This window comes from Haemaphysalis longicornis, unplaced genomic scaffold, assembly GCF_048455015.1.
Source record: "Haemaphysalis longicornis isolate Haplotype H1 unplaced genomic scaffold, Haemaphysalis longicornis Haplotype H1 scaffold_2, whole genome shotgun sequence".
Taxonomy (NCBI): domain Eukaryota; kingdom Metazoa; phylum Arthropoda; class Arachnida; order Ixodida; family Ixodidae; genus Haemaphysalis; species Haemaphysalis longicornis.
In genome coordinates this window covers 259,549,316-259,576,578 of record NW_027526295.1, presented here as the reverse complement: position 1 = coordinate 259,576,578, position 27,263 = coordinate 259,549,316, and the positions used below count along the sequence as shown (strand labels likewise).

The 27,263-nt window shown below is 45.2% G+C and overlaps 1 protein-coding gene across 4 annotated transcripts in view; it reads right to left on the bottom strand.

The window, feature by feature from the left end:
• Positions 1-27,263, bottom strand: part of LOC144170480 (uncharacterized) — a 99,075-nt gene that overhangs the window by 7,003 nt on the left and 64,809 nt on the right. For 3 of the 4 annotated variants that reach the window (XM_077700314.1, XM_077700312.1, XM_077700311.1), the window contains exons 16-26: positions 22,953-23,045; positions 20,430-20,503; positions 20,080-20,322; positions 19,863-19,980; positions 18,221-18,404; positions 16,738-16,896; positions 13,257-13,490; positions 9,922-10,030; positions 7,264-7,417; positions 4,056-4,128; positions 3,898-3,964 (exon numbers count right to left, since the gene is read on the bottom strand). In XM_077700314.1, the coding sequence (XP_077556440.1) occupies positions 3,898-3,964; positions 4,056-4,128; positions 7,264-7,417; positions 9,922-10,030; positions 13,257-13,490; positions 16,738-16,896; positions 18,221-18,404; positions 19,863-19,980; positions 20,080-20,322; positions 20,430-20,503; positions 22,953-23,045 (1,508 nt within the window). The remainder of the gene's footprint in view (positions 1-3,897; positions 3,965-4,055; positions 4,129-7,263; positions 7,418-9,921; positions 10,031-13,256; positions 13,491-16,737; positions 16,897-18,220; positions 18,405-19,862; positions 19,981-20,079; positions 20,323-20,429; positions 20,504-22,952; positions 23,046-27,263) is intronic. The other variant, XM_077700313.1, reaches the window with a different exon arrangement.

Below are 27,263 nucleotides of genomic sequence, written 5' to 3'. Positions count from 1 at the left end.
GTGGTCTAGGAAAGACAGCTGTATGTTCAGAGGCCAAGGCGCAGTTTAGGCAGCCTGGCTGAGCATGCCTCTATGTAGGGACATAGACTTGAGTACAGAGTAGAACTCATGTCTGTGAACTGTTGTGGCTTTTATGTTGACTCCCATGCGTGGACTCTGGTGTCTGGAATGTCCCTTGGACATTATTGTAAACAGCCTTCGGTGCGGTGGACTTTGTTTTTTTGTGAACTTGTGTGATCTTTACTTCGTTTCCACTGTAGCACATTGCGTATATCCTGTCCCATGTCGATCCGTGTAGTAGCTAACTAAAGCGGGACCTAGCTGTAACTAGTTTTAATAAATTCTCTTTTGGACAGACAGACAGGCAGACATACTGACAGACCAAAATTTCCGCGTTTAAGAACCCCACAAAAAAACTATCGTCTTTAAAACTTGGACTGCGCTGTGACACCAGCGCTGATGCGCGCCTGGCGCCTTTGTCACAGAACAGATACCATATTTTACTCTAATTACGTTCTGGGCCTCCTCATTCGCCAAATGTGCACATTTTGTCCATACCGGCTTTATAGATAGCGACCTTTCCATCGCAGCCGCCGAAAATGGGAGCCAGCGTGCGAAACAATTGCCGCGTAGGGATGGGGCACACCGTCAGGTGGGGCTAAGTTTAATCCACAAACACACCAGGTTTACTTCTACCGCACAGGGGCCTGCAGCGACTGCTTGCATAAAAAGTAGAGGTCGTACCAATCAATTCCGATTATACCGTCTACTGATCACTACCTATACTACCTGCCAGCAACGAGAATTCACGGTTAAGTCGAGACCCGTTTCTTAGCTGTGAAAACGACAGCGTACACAAGTAAACCACACTGCTACCATATCCACCTGTTCGACTAGCATTCTTTACGTTCAGGCATTTTCGTTCACTTAAACATGCGGAAACCTCTCCGACTTTCGCTTTTAGTTGAGTAGCTTTGTTTTGGCGTGAAGTTGATCTATGTTCGCGCAAAAGTTCGCAGGGAAGGCACTAATTTGTATAAACACCCCAAAAAGGCCCTGTGCGTGGAAGCGTCGTCATTCTTGTGGGAAAACAATGTTTTCCAGCGAATGGAGCACTAATTGACGGCAGCCTTTTCAGCGGCTGCATCATTTTCACTAGAAGTGGAGCGCCACGCTTTTAGGAGCTCTTTCATGGTGGCTTACAAGCACAACGGATGTCAAAGTTGAGTATGGCAGCTGCTCCGGCCATTGCTTGCGGTGCGAACAACATTTGTCTTCGGGATATCTTTTTGAACCATTGCTCCCGTACCGAAGGCATCGGAACCAGGCGAAAATAGACTTAATCGTGCCCCTGCCGGGCTTGCTCAGCTGTAAGTAAAAAATACTATCGCGTACGATATGTTCACTGACAGTACGCTGCAAAACTTTTGCAGGATATTTCAGGATATTCTTTCGCGAACCCAGTTTTTTGGGCTAAGTTTGTCACCGAGTCTTCTGCCTAAGCAGAGTGTAACTTACAACCTCGGCATCAGATTCACTGCAGCTTGTATCACAAGAATCCTTATCCGTGCTGGTGCTACATTGCCTCCACAGACGCTGAAGGCCAACCAAGACTGCGCGGGAAATTTTTGAGAGACGCTTGTTTATATTTTTTTGTTATAATCATGCTGGTCGACGAGAACAAATGGGAATTCTCTGCGCACCAGGTGTTTCTTCCTGTTCTTCCTTTTTTTTCTTTTGATGCCTATATGAAACAGTAGCGCAAAGTGCTTCTTCCTGTTTTTTTATGATACCTGCTATAGAACAAAACGCACTGAATATTTTTGGGGGTTCTAATCTTTCGGATGTACACGTGCTATGAAACATGTAGAACGCCATTGAACGTGTTAGAAAAGAGTTACCAGCTGTGGAGACCTCTTTGGGGACGATATCGGAGGTGGGTGCGCGTTCGACGGATGCCGGCTGGGAGCGCGCTTTCGCCAACCTAGCCAAGTAGCTTTTTCGCGTTTAAAAACTTTCATTTGAGTACACTGTCGAGCCCACAAAGGTGTACACTTCCCCAGTGTGAACCGGCAAAGACTGAGTACAACGGAGAGAGAAAAGGACGAAATGGCAACGATGGCAGGCTGAGCAAGAGCGTATACAGTAGTGAAATGTGGATTAAATGCCGTGCCAGCCGGTTCAGTGGCGTTGGAAAGAACTAAAAAAAAGCCAAGCAAGCAATAACAAATCCGGCACGCAGAATCGGCAAACATGGGTAGGTCACTATCTGCAAAGCTGGTAATGATTTGGTGTCGATTATTCGTCGTTGTGGAGTATTGTGGTGAAACCCTCTTGGGGCGATTTCTAAGAATGTAATAGCAGAGTCCTTCATTGAAGAACTCTGGTAATAGTCACCGGGTTCTATCAAAGGGGGGTGGCTGTGAAACGGGACCCTTTAATAAATAAAACAGGGGGCCCTCCTTAAAAATAAGCCAGCAACTAGTGATGCCGTTAGAGCTTGCTTCATCTCGAAAGGATCCTGCAACATGACGGATAAACGCTCTCGGGCTTTCCTTCATGCCTCACGGCGAAAGCTCTAGTAATCACCTGCACACAGCGGCACTGCTTGACAATGCCCATAAATAGTTTACGTATCTTCAGGGTAAATTAGGGTTGTGGGTGATTCCTCAAATTTTGCCATGAACTGTAGCTTCACTGTGAGGCACACTGCTCCACTATGTATGCAGAGTCACAGCGTTCATAATAGGGCGAATTGGAATATTTTCGCTGTCGTAGGAAAATGTGGACACGACTAAGGGAGAAGAAATTGAGTGCACGTCCTGTCTTTCCTATTCCTGAGACCTGTCTGCAATTAGCTGCGACGATGAGCGTTATTCTATCTTTATCGCGAGTGTACTTACCGTTGTAAGGTCAAGCCGACACACCTAGGTAAGAGTGTCAAGGATGATCAGATCATAGGCGCTGCCCCTAACTACATGTGACCCTGAAACACTTTTAAACTTTTTTTCGTAATCTTAAATGCTTTCAGAACGTAGTCACCCAACACACCTAGTACTTACATTAGGGGGTCGCAAAGTACCTCAGTCAAAAATTGCTGCTCTGTGCCATCAGATAACTTGTAAACTCGTTCAAAAGGTTGTCTCTTTCCCAGTCTTGACGTTCTTCGACGGCTCGAATTACGTCACTAAGGCCATTTAGCGGCTGTTGGCCGGTTTTCCTTCAGTTGTAGCAATGAACCGTTTTCGATAGCAGCTTTAAAAAAGCCACAAAAGGGCAGAAATGGAAGGAGTATCCGGTGTGACGAGCAAATCACGCAGTGCCGCTCCATGCGGGCGATAACTATAGCTTTCGCAGTCGTTCCAGACGCGAAGGAAAGAGTGAAAGACCTTATCGAAAGTGTTGCGCGTTTCCTTTAAAGGAGAGCTTCTTGCATCCTAGCAACAATCTACAAACGATCAACACAGCAGATGTGCCTTGAGGTACTCAATATAATCTTCGGTGTATTTTTATCGAGAACAAAAGGGGAAAGGGGATGGTCGTTGCATTCTTATGCATGTTTAAAAAAAATTACTCTGTTTGGTGGCCATTTGTACGTTCGTCACCTCAGCAATTATGGTATATTGCTTGGTACCCCATTTTTTAGGAGACTGAAAACCTGCATTACGCGCTCAATTGTTTGATAAAATAAGCGTTAAAATGTCCGTTCTCTGTGAGCACACATGGGGGTCTGGACTAACTACAATGATAGGTTATTTGTGCAAAAATAAGGCATCTACAGGGTTTCTTTACTCTCTTATAAAACGGCAACAATGGTTGCACTTCCTAAACGCATACTCAATCACCTGAGCAATGGAATCTTTGTGCTTATAAAACATTTATGTATGAGATACTCACGAAGATGACGCTTGCAACTGGTACAATAAAGCTGTACCGGATGCCCTTCTCAGGAGGAAGCCAGCAACTAGTGGTGTAGAAGGGGCACACTTCAGAACATTGATGCAAAGCACACACAAAATGATGAAAGAGTTATAAATTCCACTCCAACGACTTACTATGGTTCTTCAGTGTGTGTGTAGTAGAAGTGTCGAGACCCGAGTGTGATGCCTGCTATGACCAGGGGAATTCCTGCGTACAAGAGACACGCGTAACTCAGAAGCTTGCTTTGGCCTCCCCATCACTCAAGTGGTCACTCAAAATGGCAATACATCTACACTTACTTGGTCGCTCCCTTTACCTGTGGTATCTGTACAATAGGGAAGTCAGTAATAACATGTACATTTGTAGGAAGGTGCCATTTAATACTTATATGTATCTAAACCATGAAAAATTGCTGACATGTTTTGACATATTGCTGAAAATTGCTGACATAAAAGTCACAACCCACCTACTGAAATTCTTTTACTAACAACAGAGACCAACAGCACTCACAAAAAAAATTCTGATCATTCAACCTTCTAAAAATAAAAGAAGAAAATCCTGGGCCATCTCCACTAACGTGAAACCTGGGGAGGGGTGAAGCATGCAGTGTATAAGTGTATTGGCGCCTGAGCGTTTTTGCCAACGCAGATAAAATCGTTGGGGGGTGGGTAATACAGCTTTGCTGTAAAAGTATCTTGTCTGTGAAGCACGAAGCTCCTAGCGCGAGGCATAAACGAGTGTCCTGGTGTTTTTAACACGCGCTAAGAAGCGCCCCAGCACTTTTTAAACGAGTTTCCCGGTGTTTTAGTACCGTGCCTTCATGAGACTACATTTACGACGATGACAACGACAGGAGACGCCAACAGCTTAATGGGCTTTGCCCCTAAAAATATGCGCCACCCGCCCTGCAAAAGTGTATGTCCAGCGAAGCTGTTGTAAATAACTACACTTGCTGATGGCGGAGGGTATGAAATGTTCCTGTTTGTCTCGACGGGCTTGTCGCTTGCACTCGGCTTCTCTGTCGGCAAATGCTGGGTACTCGCGCATGCGCTCGGCGAGAGAACTCCTGAATCATGCTTAGCCTGAAGCATGTGCTAGCCCTCAAATGACTTCGACCCTCCTCCCCTTTCGACAGCATCTGCCAACCTAATTTTTACCAAAACACATTGCGGGGAGGAGGGAGGAGGCGCCCATTGTATACCGGCACCTTGTCGTCCATTATGCGGTATCGGTGCTTGTTTTGTGGGTTTTCTTTGCACGAATACTGAGACCTATGGTACACACCTGATTAGCCTGACGCATGCGCTCGGAGTTTTGACTGAGAACTGCATGATTCTGCCTGGGTTTTTATTCACGACACGAGACTTTCGACCAACCAGAGGCTAACAGCTTCGCTGTAAAGATGGCAAGGTATCCGCTGCCTTGGCTGCAAATGTCGCCGAAAGACAATAGTCTTGTGCCACCGCAGCAGCAACTGCCTGTCTTCGTTTCCCTTCCCGTCTCGCTCCTCCCACGAGAGACACGGTGGGGGTTTTCTCCAGTCAATTGAATTTGAGCACGTTTCAGTGTTCGCGCGCCATCAAATAAAGCCTTTCGTTACTGTTGGAGTTCTTAGAATGCCGCCAGGAGGGCTAGTGTCACGTGTGAATGCGTTTTGTGCTTTTAGGTCAAAACATTTTTAAAGCCCATTTTTATTTGCTACTACAAAAATTTCCCAGTCATTCACGTTTAAGTTAAGAACACTGCGATTATAACTTCAGTATTATTGTTTTTCCTGAAATAATTATGTTTTCTTTTTGCTGAACAACGTTGGAAAGTGTTAACATTGCCACCGCATTTCGTAGTTTCGAAATATTTTGCCCATGTAAACGCCTCGTTCAACAATTCTTCAATTCCTTTTGCGTTTGGCCGGGTGGCTAAATCTATAGACAGAAAGACAGAAATGCAGACAGACAGATATGCACACAGACCAAAATTCCCGCGTTTAAGTTGCCCAAGAAAGGCTATCGTATTTAAAGCAAAAGGGCGGCAAAGGTTCAGTGTTACATTTATCTGGGTCGAATTCTAAGGGGGTCGTTTTCTCGTCTTCGATAGGGCCTGGTATGTAGGGAGACAATCCACATTGGAACATCTGCACCGGCAGTATACTTGTGTGCAAGAGCTTCAACTCTACATTAAAACTAACACATGCACCTCCGCATATGAAGATTCACCCACTTTGATAGATACCGTACCATGGTTAGTGCGAGAAGGGAAATTAACTGCAAAAGATAACAGCTTACAATTTCATTAAAAGAGGAAAGGCTTTAAAAAAGGGCTATATACCACAGTCTGTTACGGTCAACCTGCAGTGCCTGCTAAGTTTTAGCGGTCTAGGCATTTCACTTTTTCTTAATTTTATAATACTCTAGGAAGAGGAACTCTGGTTTAGATAATAAAATCCTCCCGCAGGAGATTTTGTACTTCAGAAAAACCATAAGGGATTGGGCGGTTGTACAGACGTGGCCAGACCAACATTTTAAGTAGCAATTGTTGCCTTGATAAACATCAACATGATAGCACTTCCTCATTGGAGTCAAACACACTACACGCGTATCCAGCCACTGAAAGTACATCATTATACTGAGATGAACCTTTTTTTTTTGCTGAGGGTATGTGGGCAGTATGTTCCGAAATCTTTGAAACCTTAGGTACTGCATGGGCGTGGCTTGTAACAAATTAATATTTTAAAGATGGGAGTCACAAAAAGTCAAACTCAAATTTTCCCGATGCGCCGTGTTCATTTTACTTTTGGAGGACCATCTTTTAAAGTCAACGGTTCGACATCCCGAAGTGATAGACCCACCAATGTGCTACAAATATAGGTGGTCGTCTTTTTGATTGTTTTGTATAACAGCCAGAGCAGTTATAACCTAATAATTAGCATAGTAGCTGCCCATGTCCTAAACTTTTATTGAGTGCATAAGTTTTACTTCCGCAAAATTATTTGCATACAACATTCTTAGTTCTGCTAAGTACATGACTATACTGGCGCCTATTTTTTTATATGACAGCCATTGTGTTACTCTTTTACTGTTTTTGTAATAGGTGCGTCAATGCGAGAGCTTCGTAAGTTGATAATGAACCAAGTACGTTCTGATTTTTAGGCCTAATCTGAATACGGGGAACCTCTCTCACTCAGTTAGATATTCCTCTCGAATACTGGCTTTTTAAGGGTATGATGCATTGGTGTTTTTGAAACAAACTGAAGGTCGTAACAATAAGGTGGGTCGTCTTAAATGGTGAAATAAGGTGTGGTTAACGTTTTTATTGTTCTTATAGAAATGACCATCCCGCACTCACCGTATCCGGCAAAGTAGTACCTCTCATAGTACGTTCGCTTCTGGTTGAACACTTTCCACAGAAGGACGATTATATGACATCCTTCTAGCGCCATCCATCCGAATGCCGAGAGAAAGAAGAAGTGAAGACAGAAAGTCATGATTGTGCACTGAACCTGGAAGAGGGCATAAGAAGCGCATTGAAGTGATCATTTGCAAATCCTTGTAAAAATTGCTAAGATTTTTCAGCTCATCTATCGCCTTTAATGCAGCGGGTGAGATCATGACAAGTTCACCTTTAATTCTCAACATAATTCATGCAACCTCCCCCTAGATAATGCTACCACCAAGACCAATGACGCAAAAATGAAAAAAAAACAAGCTTTAGGGGCTTGGCATACAAGTTTTTCCTCTGGCGTAACCTTATAAATGTGCTAAGTATGTTTATGCTTTAATAGGATTTTTGATAACTAAGCCCTGATATTTGCTAAGGCACAGCTTTTATTGTTTTTTTTTCAATAAGTGTCCGTAAAATTTAAGCCGACAGGGGTCAGCCTAGGGTAATGTCCCCGCTAGTTCGATTAAAGATAATTTTTATGCACTAAAAGTGATTATTCCACACTACTTCTTGACTCACCACAGAAAGCTTGTCATTTAAGTGTCCCATGAATGGAAATTTTTCATTGAATTAGTTGTGGTAAACGTATTAAGACTTAAAAGTCCCTGCTGCAAAAGACTCAGATTCAAGAAATTTTTGATACAGCAAAGAATTTCTAGTTTCCTGTAAAGAACTAAAAAAATTCACAGCATATCCACGGGGTGAATGATGATGAGTGAGCGAAGCTCCTGAGGGGAAATCATCGGTAAAACCGTGACTCTTCAGTGAAAGTTCGCCCACTACATCTGTGTCCGAACATAACGTCTAGAAAGTCTCGCTTAAACCGTGCGTCGGCACCTTGGGGCTGAGCTCGCCTGATGCGTTTTGCAGACGCCTCACGAGCTCTCACTGCATTGGGGTCTGCCTGCCGATACGCGCGCTTTCTCGCCGCTTCCCGTTCTCTGACGTTTTGGAGATCCTCTTCGCGCCGCAGCCGTGCCGCTTCGCGTACGGCAGGGTCCTCGCGCCGTTGCCGTGACGCTTGGGCCTCTCGTTCTCGAACGCTGGGATCTTGGCGGCGTCGTCGCGCAGCCAGACGACACGCTTCGGCCTCCCGCTCTCGTACGGCAGGATCTTGGCGGCGGCGTCGCGCAGCTTCACGGAGCGCTTCTGCCTCGCGGGCTCGCACATCTGCAGCCTTATCCATCTGGCGACTCCGAGCGCGCGCCAACAGCGAACGGATTTTATTACAACGCTCCCCGCCATCTAGTAAACAATCCAAAAACTAAACTAGAGGTAGCCACGCCATCTAGTAAACAATCCAAGCGCATCTTTTCATCATATACAAGTACCGCCATATAGTAAACAATCCAAGAACTAAACAGAGGTAGCCACGCCATCTAGTAAACAATCCAAGAACTAAACTAGAGGTGGCTACATACATACGCGAGGATGGACAGACCCACGCCTTAAGGAGCTTCGCCCCTAAAATGGCACAGCTTGTACTAGTGGTGCCAGCCTGGAAAAACAGCGGAGCTGGAGGTCAACCTTGCTTCTCTTCACTTTGACAGCTGATCCAAGGAGAGAGGGAGCAGAAAGAGCAAGTCTATCCAAGTTCCTCGTATGGCGAGCGGCAACCAAATAATCTCACCCTCGACACTAACGGCCACCAAGACGTCATCGCCACCGACCGAGTCAAGCCCGCTTACGTCAGCTCCCTCCAACGTACCGTGGGCTTCCCAATCTTAACAATACCCTCTCCCCCCGGAATTCCCAAGCCCAACCAAACCAGTTCACGTAGCGACCGGCATGCCATGAATCCTCCGCACCGAAGACGACGACGACGTATGCGGGAGCTCGTCACGTGACGCAAGCCCACGCGCAACCCTGGATGACGCCATGCGCTTCGCACAAACGGACTTCCTTCGGCGTCCGGATCTTCTTTTGTCGCCCCATCCCCGATGTGCGCGTCACAGAGTAAAAAAGAGTTCTGTCACCGCGACTGCGGCGACACAACTCCGAACCGCCGCCGCGGTGGTTCGGAGTTTCGCGCCATCTAGAACCAGCGGTAACCGGCTTCGCGTACTAAGCGTATGTAGCGCGAGTTGCTGTGAGCTCTCCACTTCCGGCACGAATGCAAGTGAACTGGCGACAACAAGAGCCCACGAGAGATCAAGCCACGAATGCTGGGCAGAATGTTCTCGAAGGTCGAGTTGGACGATGCCGGACGCTCGAGGAGGAGGGTACGAGGACGGGTAGTTTCCTCTAGTGACCCGGAGCGAGGGACATCAGGAGCAGACGACGTTCTGGCACAATCGAAGGACAAGTTGGACGATGCCTGGCGCTCGTCCCGAGGAGCGCAGGTGGTTGCCACTAGCAACGCGGAGCGAGTGACGTCAGGAGCAGACGACAGTTGGAGCGCGCGTTTCTGTCCATTGGCGGCGCAAGCAAGAGTTTAACCAGCTCTGCTGTTAACAGTCAACTTAATCTGAGACGCACCAAGGCAGAAATGTGTTATAAAGAAGTAAACACTAATTTGGTTTAGTGAACCATTTTAACCGCAGTTTGAAAGCCAGTACTTACGTCGTTACTTCCTTTTACCCTCTTCATGCCGACCAAGAGGAGAATTTCAGCGATCAGCAAGGACAGACAGAGATTCCGGTGAATGGTGTTTCTGATGCCCTTCAAGTGCCTGCAGCGTATAAAAAAGTGGCTCGATAAATAAAGCCGTGCTGGAAAAGTTACTTCCACATTCATAGCAACAGACCAGAAAAACAGTTTATGTCCCTTCCTGTCTAAATATGAAAATAAATTCGAAGAAACTCTTATCTGGCAACACCGACAACAGAAGAATTCGTTATTGCCAGAAGAGGAAGATGTTCAAGCATCAGAAGTTTTATTTCCCCAGATTTGGCAAATACAAAAATGATGAACTGCTTTTGCATTATGCCATTCGCACAATCCCCCTACCTTAAGCAATCCTGCGGACGGTGTGATTTGACTGTGCATGGTTATTCATCAACTTTCTTTTTCACAAATAAAACAAGTTGTTTAGCATCAATAGGAGAAGAGCAACTTAAGGCGGAGATATGGTGCGTCCTTAAAAAATTCTTCCTTTTGCAGGAATAAAACCTAGGTTATATTAAGATAGGATTACATAAAATTATATATCTACATTCTCATGCGGAAATTAATGCTGTACTTAAATTTACCCTTTCTTTATAGTTCAACAATAACTGCGGAAATGCAAAATCAGGATTAAGAAAAAAACAAAAAATAAATATACTTCAAAGCCTCGAACTAGCTGTTTTCTTTATTCCAATAATATTTATTCTTTTGTTTTGTTTTTTTCCTAGCATCATTATACGTCTTTATCCGCTCCACAAACTTAAGCCTCCAAGATATTCAAAATCCCTATGTATGCTAGTCGGTGATTCACGTTTACTACCAGGTCCACAGACATGCAACAGCATTAGGCCTCTTCTTTCGGATGTGCGGAATGCCAATTGTAGACACCCTCTCTGCCGCTTTTCATTGCGCCACGTTCAACTGATATTTACCTCGCAGAATTTCTCATGATCTTTTTCCATTAGGGTGTGCCAGGAAACGGGGTGGAGATAAATATCTGCAGAAATTCAGGCAATTGTCTACTAATGCATAGCATATTAATGCTGCTTGTCTAGATTGCGAGTTCTTTAAAGTCGCAATTGGCCATGAATAATTGGAGACGTTGGATTGCTTTATTGCTCATATCTTTTCCTTGGGTTCTTTGCTCCAATGATACAAACGTATATCATTATAGCAATTAAGTGCATTTACTTCGCCAATTATGTATTTGGCCGCACATCCGAGGGGCTGTGTCGTCAGTTTGTTTTCGCTATTTTTTGTTCGTATTTTGAGCGTTTTTGCCGGTTTTTGAGTTTGGTTTTAGCTTTTTTTTTTGGAGGAGGTCAATAAGATGCACTTATTAATTCGTCAATTCATTTTTGTAAAATTGTGATTTTTATATATTTTTTGTTATTCAAAATTCTGTTAGACCAATTATTTCCTTTACGCTATGATGGCGATTAAATGTGTTACTACCGCCAACTGTGCATTGCTGTGGAAATACAAGACGTTACACGGTTTGCTTATTTACGCATTTTTATTCGTATCTCCCTAGGGACCCACTATGTTACCTTTAATGACCAACGGTTATCTTGCCTTCGCATTACAATGCCCTGCCCACGTTCCTTTCTTCTTCTTAATTTATACTAATATGTCCTTAACACGCGTTTGTTCCCTGATCCACTCCGCCCTCTCCTTGTCCCTTAGTGTTACACCTATCATTTTATGTTCCATTGCTCGCTGAGTCGTCCTCAATTTAAGTTGAACCCTCTTAGTAAACCTCCAAGTTTCTGCCCCGTAGGTGAGTACCGGTAAGATGCAACTGCCATACACTTTCTTCTTCAGGGACAATGGTAGGCTGCTGTTCATTATCTGAGAATGCCTCCCGAATGTACTCCACCCAATTCTTATCCTTCTAATTATCTCTGCCTCGTTGTTGGGATCCGGGGTCACAACTTGGCCTAAGTAGATATATTCGCTTACCACTTCTACTGCCTCACCACCTATCTCAAATCGCTGTGCTGTCCCCAGGTTATTGATCATTACTTTAGTTTTCTGCATATTAATTTTCAGGCCCACGGTTCTACTCTGTTTGTCCAGTGCGGTAAGCATGCGTTGCAATTCGTCTCCCGAGTTACTTAGCAAGGCAACGTCATCAGCAAATCTGAGGTTACTGAGGTATTCTCCATTAACCTTTACTCCCACCTGTTCCCAATGTAATGTTCTTAATACTTCTTGTAAACATGCCCTAGAAAAGGCAAGCGTGGCAGAGGGCGGCAGAAAGTTAGATGGGCAGATGAGATCAGGAAGTTTGCGTGGATAAATTGGTCGTAGTTAGCACAGCACCGGGGTAATTGGAGATTAATGGGAGAGGCGTTTGCCCTGCAGTGGGCGTAGATTGGCTGGTGATGATGATGATGATGATGGTGATTCGTATTTCCAATTTTTCTTAAAAGGGGAGTCTTTAATTTTTATTAGTTTTTCAGAGGAGGTGTGACACATGCAAACATTTTGTTTCGTCTGTTCATGTGTGTAAAATTTTATTTTTTATGTTTCCTATTTCCTGATTTTACAAGATTTTGTTCGACGAATTATCTCCATTTACGCAATTATAGCGATTAAATATATTACTTACGCCAATTGTGCATTTTTGGGGGAATTGCAGGGCGTTACACAGTTTGTTCATTTTCGTTATTTTTTATTCGTATTTCCAAAATCCCTTTGGGGGCGTTTGCAATTTAGACATCGTTATTCGGAGGAGATTTACAAGACGCATATTTTTTAATTTGTCAGCTCACGTTTGTACAACTTTTAATTTTCGATTTTTTATTTTATGGTTACTGAAAATTTATTTCCAGAAATTATGTCCATTTACTCTATTACGACGAGAAACGTGTTACTTCTGCCAATTATTAATGTTTGTGCAAATGCGGAGCGTTTGCTACGCAAAGAATACTATGCATTAAAATGCGGGGATTGCAGAATATCATGAATGTTTCTCTAACAATATGAATGAGAAAGTAGATTGATATTATCGTACTTTGCATTGGATGCCGCATCTTATAAATTTACTCTTTGGGAATGTCGCCTTCGTTTTTAGCGAGATCAGCTTCAGTAAAATAACTGCCATATAAAACACCTCTCTGGATACCTTTTTGCTTTGTGTTGTCGCAAGCAATGGCCGCTGTGAAAAATTTATACATTTAAAATTATATTTAAATATGCTTTAAATGTTGATTAATTTTAAACATTTTCAAAAAAAAGTTTTTAGATTTACAAACGATCAGCAAAACTGAATGTCTGAGTTTCACCTGTATGCAGTGAAAATGACAATGCAGGCCATCAGGCAGACGATGGAGATGCCGCAGCCGATCTTGGTGATCCACTCGAGCTCCTCGTGATGGCCCATTTCCCCGTCGACAGAATTTCGGGGGTTCATAAGGACGGCAAAGGTCGTCAAGTGATTGCAAGAACAGCTGATTTTGTCATGCGTCGTGTTGAGGAGTTCACAGCCGCGTTCACTCCATCGGCTGTAGCTCTGGTTGCTGCAAAACATCGCACGCGGGTGGAAATAGGCGAAAATATATGCATCAGCTGTGACCGAAAATGGAATCGAATTCAGAGTTTTAGTTATTGAAGCTGCACTATAACTATAAGGGACGCCAAAGGGGATGTCTATGGATTGCATAATTTAACATCACGAGGCCTGACGATAAAAAGAGCAAAGAACACAAGTGCTCTTTTCAAGCTGTTTTCTTTTTTATACTCAATCAGAGAACTATTTGATATGCACTAGAATGTATTTGCCACGATAGAATTTCCCCCAAAGCACAAACACTGTTGACGCAGCCAATGATGCGAGAGACCTATAAAGAGCTCTAAAGTGCAACCATTAAATAATGCCATTACAATCAATAGGTGGATCATATAAAATTTCAAACACCCAGTAAAAAGTTTAGATCTAATAATAATAATGAGTGTCTCCGGCTAGAAGGCTCGGTTGAAGGCGAGAATTTCTGCGCGGGAGCCCGAACCCGCAACGAGCCTCCGAACGACGGCGAGGATGATCGAGCGTCGTGCGCATACACTAAGATGTCCCGATGATGAAAGGAACCAGTTGGCCGATAAAGACAGAGAGCTGGCACAGAATAAATGGGGGGCAACACCGTGCGAACATTGGCGCTTACAGTTATCTGCGTGCGGTAATTCCGGCCAGCAAGCTATGTCTGAGGGGAATGCCGAGTGAATTTCTTCAGGCGAGAAACATGAACTATTTCGTGGCCACGGCTACGGCGGTCAGAAACAGCGTTAACTGGAGCCACGCATTAATTCACTGGTGATGTCGGTTGGAGCAAAGTGTAGGGTTCGATGAAATGAGAGAGGAATTTCTCGCACAAGCCGCTGGTGCGAACGGGTGTCCACAGGCGAATTTCGTGCCCTGGCATGTATGATACAGCCCGGTGGGTGGCATCGTCGTCAGACTTCAGAATTTGCTGGGTTTCCCTCTGTGTTTCCATGTGCGAGCTGGCGGCAGTGGGAAACTCTGGGTGGAAGTTCAGAAAGGTTTGTCGTAGAAGGAACAGACGCTGCAAAGAAAGATGGGTCGAGAATAGTGGAGGGCTGGCGGTCTTAGACGAGACAAAACGGAGAAAATCCTTAGTGAGCTTTATAGTGGTATTGCACGTGGACGTTACGAACAAAAGTACGGGGTCGTAGTGGCTGTGGACGGGGCGGATACACATTGAGATCATGTCCGAAAGTGTGCAACGGAAATGCTCTGTGAAGCCGTTTGTCTCGGGATGGTAGCTTCATGTAGTGTTATGACCACTTTCGGTGGCACCTAGAACTTCCGCGAAAGCTGCCGAAAGAAACGTTCGACCTCGATCACAGGGAACAGTGGAACAGGCCCATGAAGCAAGAAAATAGCCTGTAATAAAAATTCGGCTACTTCTAAAGCACAGCCGGTTCGGAGAGGTCAGGTTTCGGCGTATCTGTTTACATGGTCACCAGCGGTGATAATCCACGGATGGCCAGCTGTAGTCTCAGGCTATGGTTCATATAGGTCGATGTAGACGACCTCACACAGGGCCTTGCAAGGCATGGTAAAAGTTGTAGTTCACCGGCAGATGGTGGCGTAGGCCATTTACGATGTTAGCAAGGTATACAGGAAGCGACATGTTTTGCTACACTGATGCAACTGTATTGATGCGATTGTTTATCTTCTGGAACCCTAGTTGTCCGTCGGTAGCGTCGTCATGAAAAACTTTCAAAACGTTAGTCTCGAGACAATGCGGGACGACTCGAACTCATTTATTACCAGCAGGATGATAGTTGTAACGATGGGGGGAATGCCATATGATGGGCCGTTCCGGGAGGGAAATAAAGACAGGTGAATGATATGAAGCAGCACGCGACTGGGAAAGCTACCTGTCGGCAGTAGGCTCCAAGGGCGTTCTTTCACGTTGTCGAAACTGGTGTGAGCAGGAGAATAGGCGAGGCGGGCGAGCTGAATCGTGTAGCTGAAAAGGGTATCCGTGATAGCTGAGAAGGCCATCTCTAACTGATCTGGCACCACGCGAGGGGACGAGGCTGAGGCCTGCTCGGAAAGTTAACTCCCGAGCAGCAGAATGGGCCGTATCCCCAATCCCGGCGTGAGCAGGGGTCCAGATCAGATCTTCTGAGGTGGAGGCAGGGTTGTGAGTGAGTAACTGTGGGGATAGGATCCCCCTCGCGAAGTTTTGAATGGCTTTTTTCGAGTCGGAAATCGCGATCGTGTGAGTCTACCGTTGCCTTAAAGCAAGCACTAATGCCGCCCTCGCCACCGTTGCAGGATTCATGGTGCCGACAGAAAGGGAGTCAAATGGCGGCGTATACGGGCGGTCAGTGACTATTATGGCATATGAATCATGGTAGCGGTAGTCGGCCGCGTCCACAGAAAGAATGCCCCGTCTGATGGGGAGTCGTTCAGTAAGCGTGCGTACACTTTGCTCCCGCCGCCACCTGTGGTAAGTTGGGTGCATATCGCGCGGCAGTGGACAAAACAGAATATTGGCATGGATGTTCTAATGCATTTGAAGCCAATGGTCAGTGATTAGCGGAACTCGTAAGCCGAGTCTTCCTGAATGCGCCTTGCAGTAGAGCTACCCAATAGCCATTGCAGCAGGCCTATATGCGATGGGCCTCCACCATCTCCTGTGCGAGGTTTTTTGGACCTGCAATGCGGCCTTGTATATGTAGGGGAAGGGGTATATGAAGGGAAGTATATGTGATGCGACTGATCACAAAAGCTTGCACCAGGCGCCCTCTGTCTTTCTCCTTAACCCCTCTGTTCCGGGCGGTTGGTCGTCGAATTAGGCTGATTATTTGGTTTACAGGCGACATTAGTTGAGACATATACTGAGTGGTAGCCCTGTTTTGCTGGATTAGAAGACCTAGTATACGTATGCTGTTCAACACCGCGACAGGAATGTCACCAATTGTAGTTTGTGTATCCGGGAGGCAATTTCAGCCTATTTTTGCCGGTAAGGGAAGCAGTTCAGTTTTGGTAGGGGAGCAATCAAGTCCGGCTGCAGAGGAGCACTGCTTCCTTACATCTTTTTGTTCACGAGATGGCGGATCACATAGCTCCTCAAGTCACTAGCGGTATTAGACCAACATTGATTAGGGCTGCTATATGTAAGCACAAATTACCACTTTTCTAGGCCTTGGGCGCTTTTAAATGCATCTGATGGTGAGTGCCAAATTTCTCAGCAACATAGAAGGGAAACTTACACAGAAAGGAAAATTACTCACATGGTTTCTATGAATGAGCATTGGGGTTCCGTCTTTCTTTCTTTGCTCTCAAAGGGGAAGGAGAGTATGACATTTCCGCCGATGACGGTGTTTCGGCTGCCACCTGTCACCAACGTCGCCGTCACGAAAGGTGTTACCAGTTCGGGATGCTTACTTGACCTGCAGAGAAAGGAAAAACATTGATTTCATGCCAGCACAGATTACACGTTTGAAAAAGTTATCAATTAAAACTAATAATGCGGATAACATCTCAAACATACACACACCAAACGTAATTCACTGATTAATAAATGTACTGCCCTCGATTTTATATTCTGTTAAAGGAGCAACTATAAGTTACACTTGCAAGGTTTTGTTTCATTTCATTTCTTATGTTTGTCAGATCATATACAAATGATCATCAGACTGTGTCGGTTGTCACGTACAGGAGGAAATTTCGTGTTTTGTAACACAGATAAATTTTTCATCTTCGTTTTCAACTTTGATTCTAATCTGCAATGCATTTGGTGGTGGGATGCATTTTGGCGGGAAATGAATTTCAAAAAAAAAAAAATTAAAGCCGTTCTACTCCTCGTGAAAGCTGTCGGAAGTGCAGAGCAGTGATTCGCCCTAACGGGCTGTAGCACCGTTATCCGCTCACTGATACCACCCAATGAAATTCAAATTTCCCGCCTCCCCAGTGCTCGCGCGCCCTCTTCCTGCAACATCGCCAGCGAGAGTTCTGTTGCTTTTGTGCTTGCTTTTTCTCCCTGACGTGACGGCGTTGCGCAGCCATTTTGATCGCTTACGTAAAAACCAACGCAACGAGCGTTCCGAACTAATTGAACGCGGGTGCTGCCGGTTAATTACATATATTTCGCTTCAGCTGTATACCTGCAGTTTTCTTTGCGCTGAACAACGCAGAGATGTATGACAAGCGCCAACGGTTCACGAGTTTCGAACGGTTATGACTATTTAAACCGCTTAGTTTTCGAAGCCTCCACGGGATGCCCTACGACGGTACGCCGGGCCCTACTTGGGTCCGTTATCTCGCTGCGCCAACTGATTCCGGCGGGCGCTTGACATTGAGCATTGCAGCGACCTACGGCGACAAGGCCAGCCCCAAAAGTGCTCTGCACTTAATGCACATGTGGGACAGGTCTATGTTGCCGAACTGTACTCGCCTTATGAATGGTCTCCCTGTTTCCCTTCATAGTTCACCCTCCAGACTTGCGGACTTCCTCAATTTGAATGTCAAATTGCAAGCCTGAGCGATCTTTCATTGGCCACCGTATAAAACTGGTTAGAAATGCCGTGAAATGATTGCGAAGGCGTGAGGAGCGCCTCGCATTAAAGCGGTTAAAAACAGTAATGCGTCCCAAATGAGGTAGTTTGGCATTTCTGCCTGGGAGAACAGGTGCTATTTGCGAAACGCTGAAAACTTAATTCAGCTGTGTAATATTTCTTTGTAAATCAGCGAAAATTTAGCAACTTCGGCACTTACATTCCTGAAGGAGACATGGCGTTGATTAGGCTTTGAGCGAGCCGATTTTCCGAGAAGATAACGCTGACATTTTTTGTCCAGTCATGTACGAAGTTGGCAGGCAACGTCACACTTGAACCGGACTGATCACCAAGATACATGCCTTCTTCTGCAATATTTTTTGTCACTTGCTTGACCTGCACAGCTGACACCAAAATGCAAAGTTACAGTAGACATTAATTTAGTTACTCTTTATTACAAGTCTGTTTTATCGAATTTGGGAGAATAGATTTTTGAACAAGTGGAAGAAAGCCGAAGAATTGTTCACGATGTAGCAATCACGTTAGGAAGGACAGTAGAGTTGTAAAATACCTAACTAAACAACTAGAAAATAGAATTACGCAATGGCAGAAAATTTTATAAATTTCTCTCAGACGCTGTACTTTTCTCACACAAGCCAGCTGTATAAAAGAATTGTAGTGAATGCAGCTGGTTATACATATAGCTGCGGGTTTAAATGTTACATAAAAGCAGCTACATTTTTAGGTACGACTTTCTCGCTAGCAGCAAAAAAAACCTACTTTTTGTAAATACTGAGCCCTTCAAAGTAGCACCCAATTCTATTGAACAAGTCACCTTTTTGGGGCTCTTTTATTGTTTAGTGTGCTTGGACCACAATGTCTTTTTGCAACAGCAAACCACGCAATTGTATTCAGAGCCTCCAGAGACAGCTGCCCAAACCAATTCTGTGTTCTACAAATCTCTGGTTAATGGGTCTATGAAAGAGGACGCACAAAAAAGAACTCGGAATCCAGACATGCTGATGCAAGCTTTTTTCTTTTCTATCCTGTGACCACGTCTCTTCCAGATGGAAGTTGTTACTATGTGCCACGGCCGTTGTACATTCTGACTTAATAGAAATGAATTGCAGCCAAACGTTCCAGACATGTAGTGCAATAAACACATCATCAGCCCATATAAAGGGGTTAAAAGTGTCCGGGCAAGTTTGATAATTATTTACAAATTTTGGAAGCCCCCTCGAACTCACTAAAGCCCCATGCGTATACCTGAGTGTTTTTAACCAGTTAATTGAATTTGTGCCCTATGCATTAGACAATATTTTTCCTTTGTATGCATAGAGGACATATATAACACGTCTGTTTTACGAAAATAAAGCAAATAACTTCGGTCCACTTTAGCTGCACTTGTTCTCGGAGCACTACGCCTACGTAGCACCATTAACAGCCCCTTTATTGATTTCCGCCCCTCTTGTAACTCTTCCCATCACCTGGGATGTTTGGCCAAAGCGTTCGTTTTCACGATAGAGTACGTAACGAAATTTCCACCTCCTCTCTTCCCCTCTTAAAATATTTAAACAATGAATCAAGGGCATTATAACACTACCGTGTTCTTCTGCAGTATGATTTTCCTTTGGCACTTCTGTGAAGTACGCACATCTGCCTAAAACGTTATCTGTCTTGAAGATTTCAACACAACCCTCACTTGCTTTTTTTCTACCACGAGCAATTTTCGAAATTTGAAATAGCAACGTAAAAAGGGAGCGCAGACGAAAATGAAATTTATGAAAAGGTCTACGTGCAAGCAGCTGTACAATATAAAAAAAATAGTTATTTGAAAGGCGGTGCAGAAAGGAAATATTTACTCAAATTTCCAGAGCCAAGTTTGTGTTCCCCAGAACTATCAATTTGGTATCCGATCATTTTGATTACGAAGTCTTCGAAGGAGTTCACCAAGCCCGCAGCTGCATTAAGACGCTCGTTCTGAAAAATAAATAACATAAAGGTTATGCAACACTGAACTCCCCCCGAAGCAACATGTTTGATCACAACTATATACAGACAGAACCACAAAAACCCCACCTCTGCCATAGTGCTCCAAACGTTCCTCTTCTCCATTGTTTCTCCAGCAAGGTCAACAACACTATTTGCCAATTCGCGGGTTTTAGAAGCCCTATCTTTGCGGCTGAGATTCTGGACAAGTTTATCGACATTTTGTAGAAGTGTCGCAAGCTGCAACGGCATTCTTTGAATGTCATACTGAACGCCAACTTTCTCGTGCAGATCCTGTAGTCCTTCAATCACACCCTGAATAGAATTCGATGACTGAGGAAAAACCAAAACAAAAAAAGAGGGAAAAGGGGAAATGTAGAACAAGATTAAGAAACGAGTTTTTCTTTCATTGTAGCTGAAGTCCAGGATTTTTCACGTACCATTATATCGTCCCAAGACTTGCGAATTTCGTCGGAACTGCCGTCAGAGATTTCATGGCCAGGTTTGGTGCTCCCTGAATAGTATGGATGCGAGTAATTAGTTGTAAGCTTCCGTCAAATCTAAACACTTGTATAGCATAAACCAATCGTGCATTCCAAAACAAGCCAAACGGGGCCACATGTAACGTCGGGGGCAAAGTATTTGGAGTGTTGTAACATCCAAAGGCTGCAAAACTAGTTTATTTACATTGGCTCGCATGTCTGAATATTAACGCTAATATTAAGAGACTTCTTTTTATGTTATAAAAAAAATTATCACCCCTTCCTAAAGAAAATTGAGACAAGCGCGAAATCTTTCTCGTGCAGCAAAACTGCGGCAAAAGTGTGCCCGAGCCTTCGCTAAAAGTGCGTTCAACGGATCGCCAAACCTTGAAAGAGCTAAATCGCAAAGGAAGAACGACGCCCTGCGACAATTTTGCGCGAACTGAGTAAATCGCTTTTGTACTCCATCTTTATGATCAATGCGTGCATTCTCTTATCTAGAACCGTTCCTTTTTCGTCATTTTCAAGAGGCTCTGTGACACTACCCATAAACGCCTTCACTCTTTCCTTTGCGTCTGGAAGCACTGCGAAATCGACAGTTGTCGCAAGCCCGGAGCGGCACTGCATGAATTGCTCGTCGCAGCTGACGCCCCTTCCGTTTCTGCTTTGCTTTTGTGGCATTTTTTTACGTTGCAATCGCGTGCGTTTATGGCTGCAACTGAAAGCCAACTTAGAGTCGCTACACCACTGTAATTATGCAATTTCAGCGGTCGAAGAACGCCAATACCGGTAGAAAGAGAAAATTCTTTTGAGCAAGTTTTTGAGTTGTCTGTTTGGCATAGAGCCGTAATTTTTCCCTGAGGTACTTTGTGACCCCTTATTCTAAGTCCTGAGTGTGCTTGTTGACTACGTTCGTAAAGCATGTGGAATATTTTTAAAAAATTGAAAAAAAAAACAGATGATTGATTGATTACGAGGTTTAACGAGCTGACGGTACACAGCCGATGAGGCGCGAGGTAGTAGATAGCTCCGGATTACTTTTGACCACCTGGGGATCTTCAACGTGCCCTGAAATATCGAACACGTGCGTGTTTTTTTTTCCTCCTCAATAAGAAAAGCGGCCACCTCAACCGGAAATCGAACCCGCGTCCTTAGGCTCCGCAGCACAACTCCTTAGCCACTGAGCCACCGCGGCGGATGAAGTAGAAAAATGTGTTGCCGGGTCTTTGCAAGTAACCGTTTTGATACAATGGAAGCCCAGTTTTAAGCACGTGGCCAGTGTCCAGAGATCTTATCACAACTTTTCGGCCAACCAAGCGGTCTATGAGGAAAGGCATTTTGACAGGACGCCTTCGGTCCCAATAAGAAAGCTATCGCTTTGAAATTTGCAGCCCCTAACCTAACAAAAATAAATATTGTCATGGGACAGGACAATACCCGCGCCGGCATGGCCCACCACTAATGAGGACAAGGAAGAAGATGGTTGCGGGGCGCAGCGGGCCCGGGCTCGGAATGGTTGCCTGTAAATAGTCGTGTAAATACATCGCTTCATCGCCTCATGGTTCGTGTCATCTGCCGCCACGTTACAATATGAATAAATCCAACGTGACGAGGAATACGCATGCCGAAGACGTCCCCTTCACCTTACGAAACGAAACGTTAAAAGAAATAAAGGAATACAACTACCTCGGGCGGATGGTTAGTGCTGACACCAACCACGAGGGAGAAATCCGGCCCAGCATAGGTATGACTTGGGAGCACTCGGCAAGCATTCTCAAGTAATTAAAAGTAAGCTATCTCTGCCTCTCAAAATAAAAATCTAAAACCAGTGCATACTGCTGGTGATTACATAAGGAGCTGCTTGGACCCTTACTAAACAACTACGAAGCAAATTTAGGTCGGCTCGACGGGCCATCAAACGAATAACGTTGGAAATAACACTCAGGGACAGTAAACGAGCTACCTGGATCAGAGAACAAACTAGAGGAAAAGATATCATCAAATAAAGAAAAAATGGACTTGGGCTGTCTATGTAGTAAGACGAAACGACAACTGGTGTACAATTAGGGTAACAGAGTGGATACCAAGAGATGGGTCTAGAAGAAGCGGAAGGCCACAAACCCAATGGAGGGTTGAAATAAAGGAATAAGGGGTTAAATAGGAGACTCAAGCAGTGCAAAACTGGAGCGGGTGGAAGTCAATAGGAGAGGCCCTGCCTCGTCCTGTAGTGTACCTGAGTAAGCTGATGATGATGATGATGATGATGAAAATTTCTGTGTAATAGATAATTAGTCCGATTTGTAAAAGGGTCCGTGTTTTCTCGTTATAAGGTAATGGAAGCAAGCTCATGGCACCGGTGTTCTTCCTGTACGCAACGTAAACGCCCGAGTGTGTCCACAGTTCGAACTATTTAGACAAGACCACGACAAACATAGTAGCAGTAGCGATGACTGTAGAAGAATGTGTAGGCGTTGCCCTTACCACTAGGCCCCAAGTGAGGGACACCGGTTGCAGTCGTAACCTCCACTTCATCGTTTGATGGAACCCACATCGTGATTGTAGCTGAGGTGGCGACTGGGGGAGAATAGAATGTTCAGCTTTAGCACACCGTCACACGGCCGAACATACTCTTGACGTTCAACATGATAGAATTGAAAAACGCGAACTGAATTGCCCAGCTAGATACACACGGGTCTAAACTTGAGCAAGTGTACCCAGTTTTACAAAGATAGGGTCAAGTAGGAATTCTAACGCCGCCTATAAAATATTCCAAATACATTTTTCGTTTGCTAGTATGGCTTGTGTGTAGTTACAACAATGATAACCTGCTGTTCTACAATACGTGGGTGCACGCTGATGATATTCACGCTTTACTAGAGAAGTTTTAGACTACACGTAGTCTGCCCATTTCACAGTCGCAACTTCAAACTCTCGAACCTATTTTAGTATACCTGCCTTTAGTAACGCTGTCAGTTTCCTTTCATTAAATTTTTACAGTACAAACTCAAGCCATGATGTAGAATGCAAATAAACTCCCTGATAGGTATCACACTCGCACGTAAACCAAATGCTATTGTCTTTACCACGACATATCATGATCACTGACAGTGGCGTGCAAAATAGGTTGACGAAATACTGCATTAAGGCTACACTAAAATTTCTATGTATGCCATCCCAGAATCCATTTCTTTCTCACTGGGGATTTTATTCAGTGGCTTAGGTCGGCGTAATGTTCACTCATTTGTACTCATTTGCCCTCAAATTCACGAGTGAGTAAGAAGATGAGTGAGTACACACCAAGACTAAAAAAGTGAATACGATGACGAGTGAGTACAGGGGTAAGTCCACTACTCGTGAGTGCAGTACTCATGAGTACACTACTCATGAGTATGAGTACTCATGAACACACATTACTCGTGAGTAGTACTCATGAGTACTACTTGTGAGTATACAGTACTCATGAGTACAATACTCATGAATACGGTATTTTCGAGTGATTGCACTATTGAGTACATGCACTCGTGAGTACAGTAGTGCAAAGAAGTTCTATCACGAACTCGAGCCTCGACGCGCGTGTACGAGTCGCAAACATTTCGCAGTGCCGCTGTGCAGCGTAACTCTCAAGGATGGTAAAATCAGATAACGAAAACTGCGCCTCCCTCCTTTCCCTGTCCCTGTTTGGCGTTGTTAGCGTATTTCGGCGGTCGTTCGCTAAGGGGTCGCGGTGAAAAAGGAAAAACGAGGGGATGAAGTGCCGGCGGGAACTACAGCCGCAGTGACTCTGTTTCTACGGCACCTGTTGATTGGCTCAGTTATTTTTGTTTACAAATACACGGCCTTGGAACGCGTAGCTGCTTCGTTCCGCTTGCTCTGTTCAAGTTGCTTTAGGGAAGGCGGTGGGAGTTGCTAACAATGCATGCACTACGCGCCCCGACGTCGCTCTTTTCCGCTCTTCAGTAGTTTCCGTAGACGCATGTCACGCTGTGTAGTCGTTTCGTGAGCCGAACCGCTCATTTCAACAGTCGCAGTTAATTTACGTGATTCGCGTCAAATCGCCTGCATGAGCTGTGTCATCAAAATTGTCCGCACCATGCCATTGTGCGCATTCAAGCAATAATTTGGCTGATGTACATAAGCCTATATGGTTTTATTAGGCTTCCGTTTTGAAACTTTTTGCTCAGGTTCGGTAGGTCGACAATGGTCTCGTGCAGTATACAAGTGAGCATATTGCCCCACCGTGCCGGCACGGCGGTGTAATTTGCCCCTGCATTGGAAATAAAATATCCGTGTACACCGAAGCACGTTTGTGGGTTGTTAATCGGACATCATAATGCCTAGTTGAACGTGTGCGACGCCTTATTTCACCTCGCGTATTCTGTCGAAGAGCTCTGTCATCTTGCCGCTGGAGGAGCGTTTTGCTTTCGAATGGCTTTGCTTTCGAATGGCAACCCGATGTGCCGCTTCTCGTTTATGCTACCGTTTAATGAGGAAGCTGACGACGATGGCGAATTTTGGTGGTAGTTCTTCCCCTTCCTTCATCTGCTATTTACTGGCGGGGCGACCACTCCTCGCTAGCAACTACTGCCGAGTTTAAGCTCTCGCTGTGGAAGGCCTCGTGAAGGGGCCGTTTTTAATGATGAACGCCAACGCCAAACGTTGAGTTTTTAGCTTAAAGGAGCCATGAAGAGAAAATGCAAGTTGGTTTTATTCGAAAGATTTCGTGTTTTATAGTGCCCCCAGCACTTGTCCGGATACAAACGGTGCTTTATTCACTGAGAAATTAAACAATTTAGGTTAAAATTTTGATTTTCCCGCTCAATCGTGTGTTTTCGTGGTCCCAAATGACATCACAGGAACCGACCGCTCTGCAGCCTAGAATACCTTCATTCACGCATCCGCCGTACAGGGTAGAGACACGTATACGCTGGCGCCGCCATTTTCGGTTGCTCGCTCGCCGCCGAAGCAAGTCATTGTGTCAAAACCGCGCTAAAATTATCGCCGCAACGCGGTTTACTGAAGAAGTTTGAATCATATTGTCTGTTTCGCGTTGCTAGGTCTCGTGGAAAACGAAAAGAATAACGCGTTGAGCCAATTGCGGCGGCACGGGACCGTTCAAAGGTTGTCTCCACCCTGTACAGCGGTGTTGGTTTGTTCCCGCGTTTCCTTACGTTCCGTAACCTAGATGGCGCCACCATACCGTGGCAAGCGTTTGGTTTGTTTTTGCCCGCATTTAAACCTGGCTTGTTTTTGTTCTGGGAGAAAATATTCGTTCCCTGAAACAGTGCTCGCTCGACAAATGGGGTCACGTAAGACACCGTTGCTTGCGTCAATCGGCCAGTGTGGTCTGAGACAACCCCAAGCCCCGTAGTGCTGTGCAGCTAAACCAAGCATGCTGTGCGAAGTACGAACAGCAGAACGCATCAGTACTTCTATGTTTACATGTGCTTACATAACTTCCACTGTTTGTCCCACCATTCTTATTGCTTTGTAAAGAATGTGCCCTAAATTTAAGCGCAAATCGCTCGTTCGTCTAGTTTGTAAGCTCTACCTAATTTGCGTCTGCTTCTGCCAGCCTCCGCCAATCGCAGAGCTTAGCTCATGTGACATCATAGGTTCTGTTGCGGGAAATGAGCTGGTGGGTCGCATGACCATTCCCGTTTTTCCTAATTATGTAGCTTATTTGAGCGAAGTTTACGTTAAAAGTGGTGTCAGTATGATTCTAACGAGACAATCTTTTGAATGAACGAAACTTGCGTTTTCTCTTCATGGCTCCTTTAAGCTCGCGTCTTGCAACGTCTCGTAACCATGTTGCTCGCCCATAACGACCCCACCGCACTTTTTGATCGATAGCTGTCAGCTTCGGCAGCGCTGCTCGAGACAAGAGCTGCAGATTTCCACTGTGCAACTAACGCACCAACGCAGCAATAAAGCCACGTCAGTGCAAGCTAACACGCCTCCGAAAACGCGTCTGAAACTTTGTTTTCGAGTTCACAAAGCACGGGAGAGCAGTTGGACAGTGCTGTAATGGCTGCCAAGCACCGGAAGCAGCTGGGTGCACTGCCCTCGCCTGCGACCGGTACCCGCTCCACGCCCCCCCCCCCCAACACACCCACCCACCCACCCACCCACCCACCCACCCACACACACACACACACACACACACACACACACACACACACACACACACACACACACACACACACACACACACACACACACACACACACACACACACACACACACACACACACACACACACACACACACACACACACACACACACACAAACACACACACACACACACACACACACACACACACACACACACACACACACACAATGTTGGGACTGGGCCATCCCAGCTCAGTCACCACTTTTGCGACGTTACCCTGCTCAGTCCGCTATCGACGCGGCGCAGAACAGAGCGACGAAGTAATCGATCCGACGGTGGTTTCAAGCTGTATTTATATACAATACATACAAAAGTAGCAAGAGCGTTACATGGCTCGGAAAAAGGCGATAGTAGGGAGCCTACATGTTTCCGCTCCCTAGGCGAAAGCACTTCTCAACTCAGTGCCTCCGATGAGATGCCGCCGCACCACCGTTGCTTCCGGGCTGGTGTTATACCTCCGGGGTTTCGTTGCAGCCGCGTGCAGTTCGAATCCCTCCAATCAGGACTATCACAGGCCGCAGTTCGAATCCGGTGAATGGAGGCGCAGCGATTGCATCAGCCGAGCCGCCACGACAGGGAAAGGAAAGATGACTCAGCGGCGCCGTCTCCAGGCGCTACT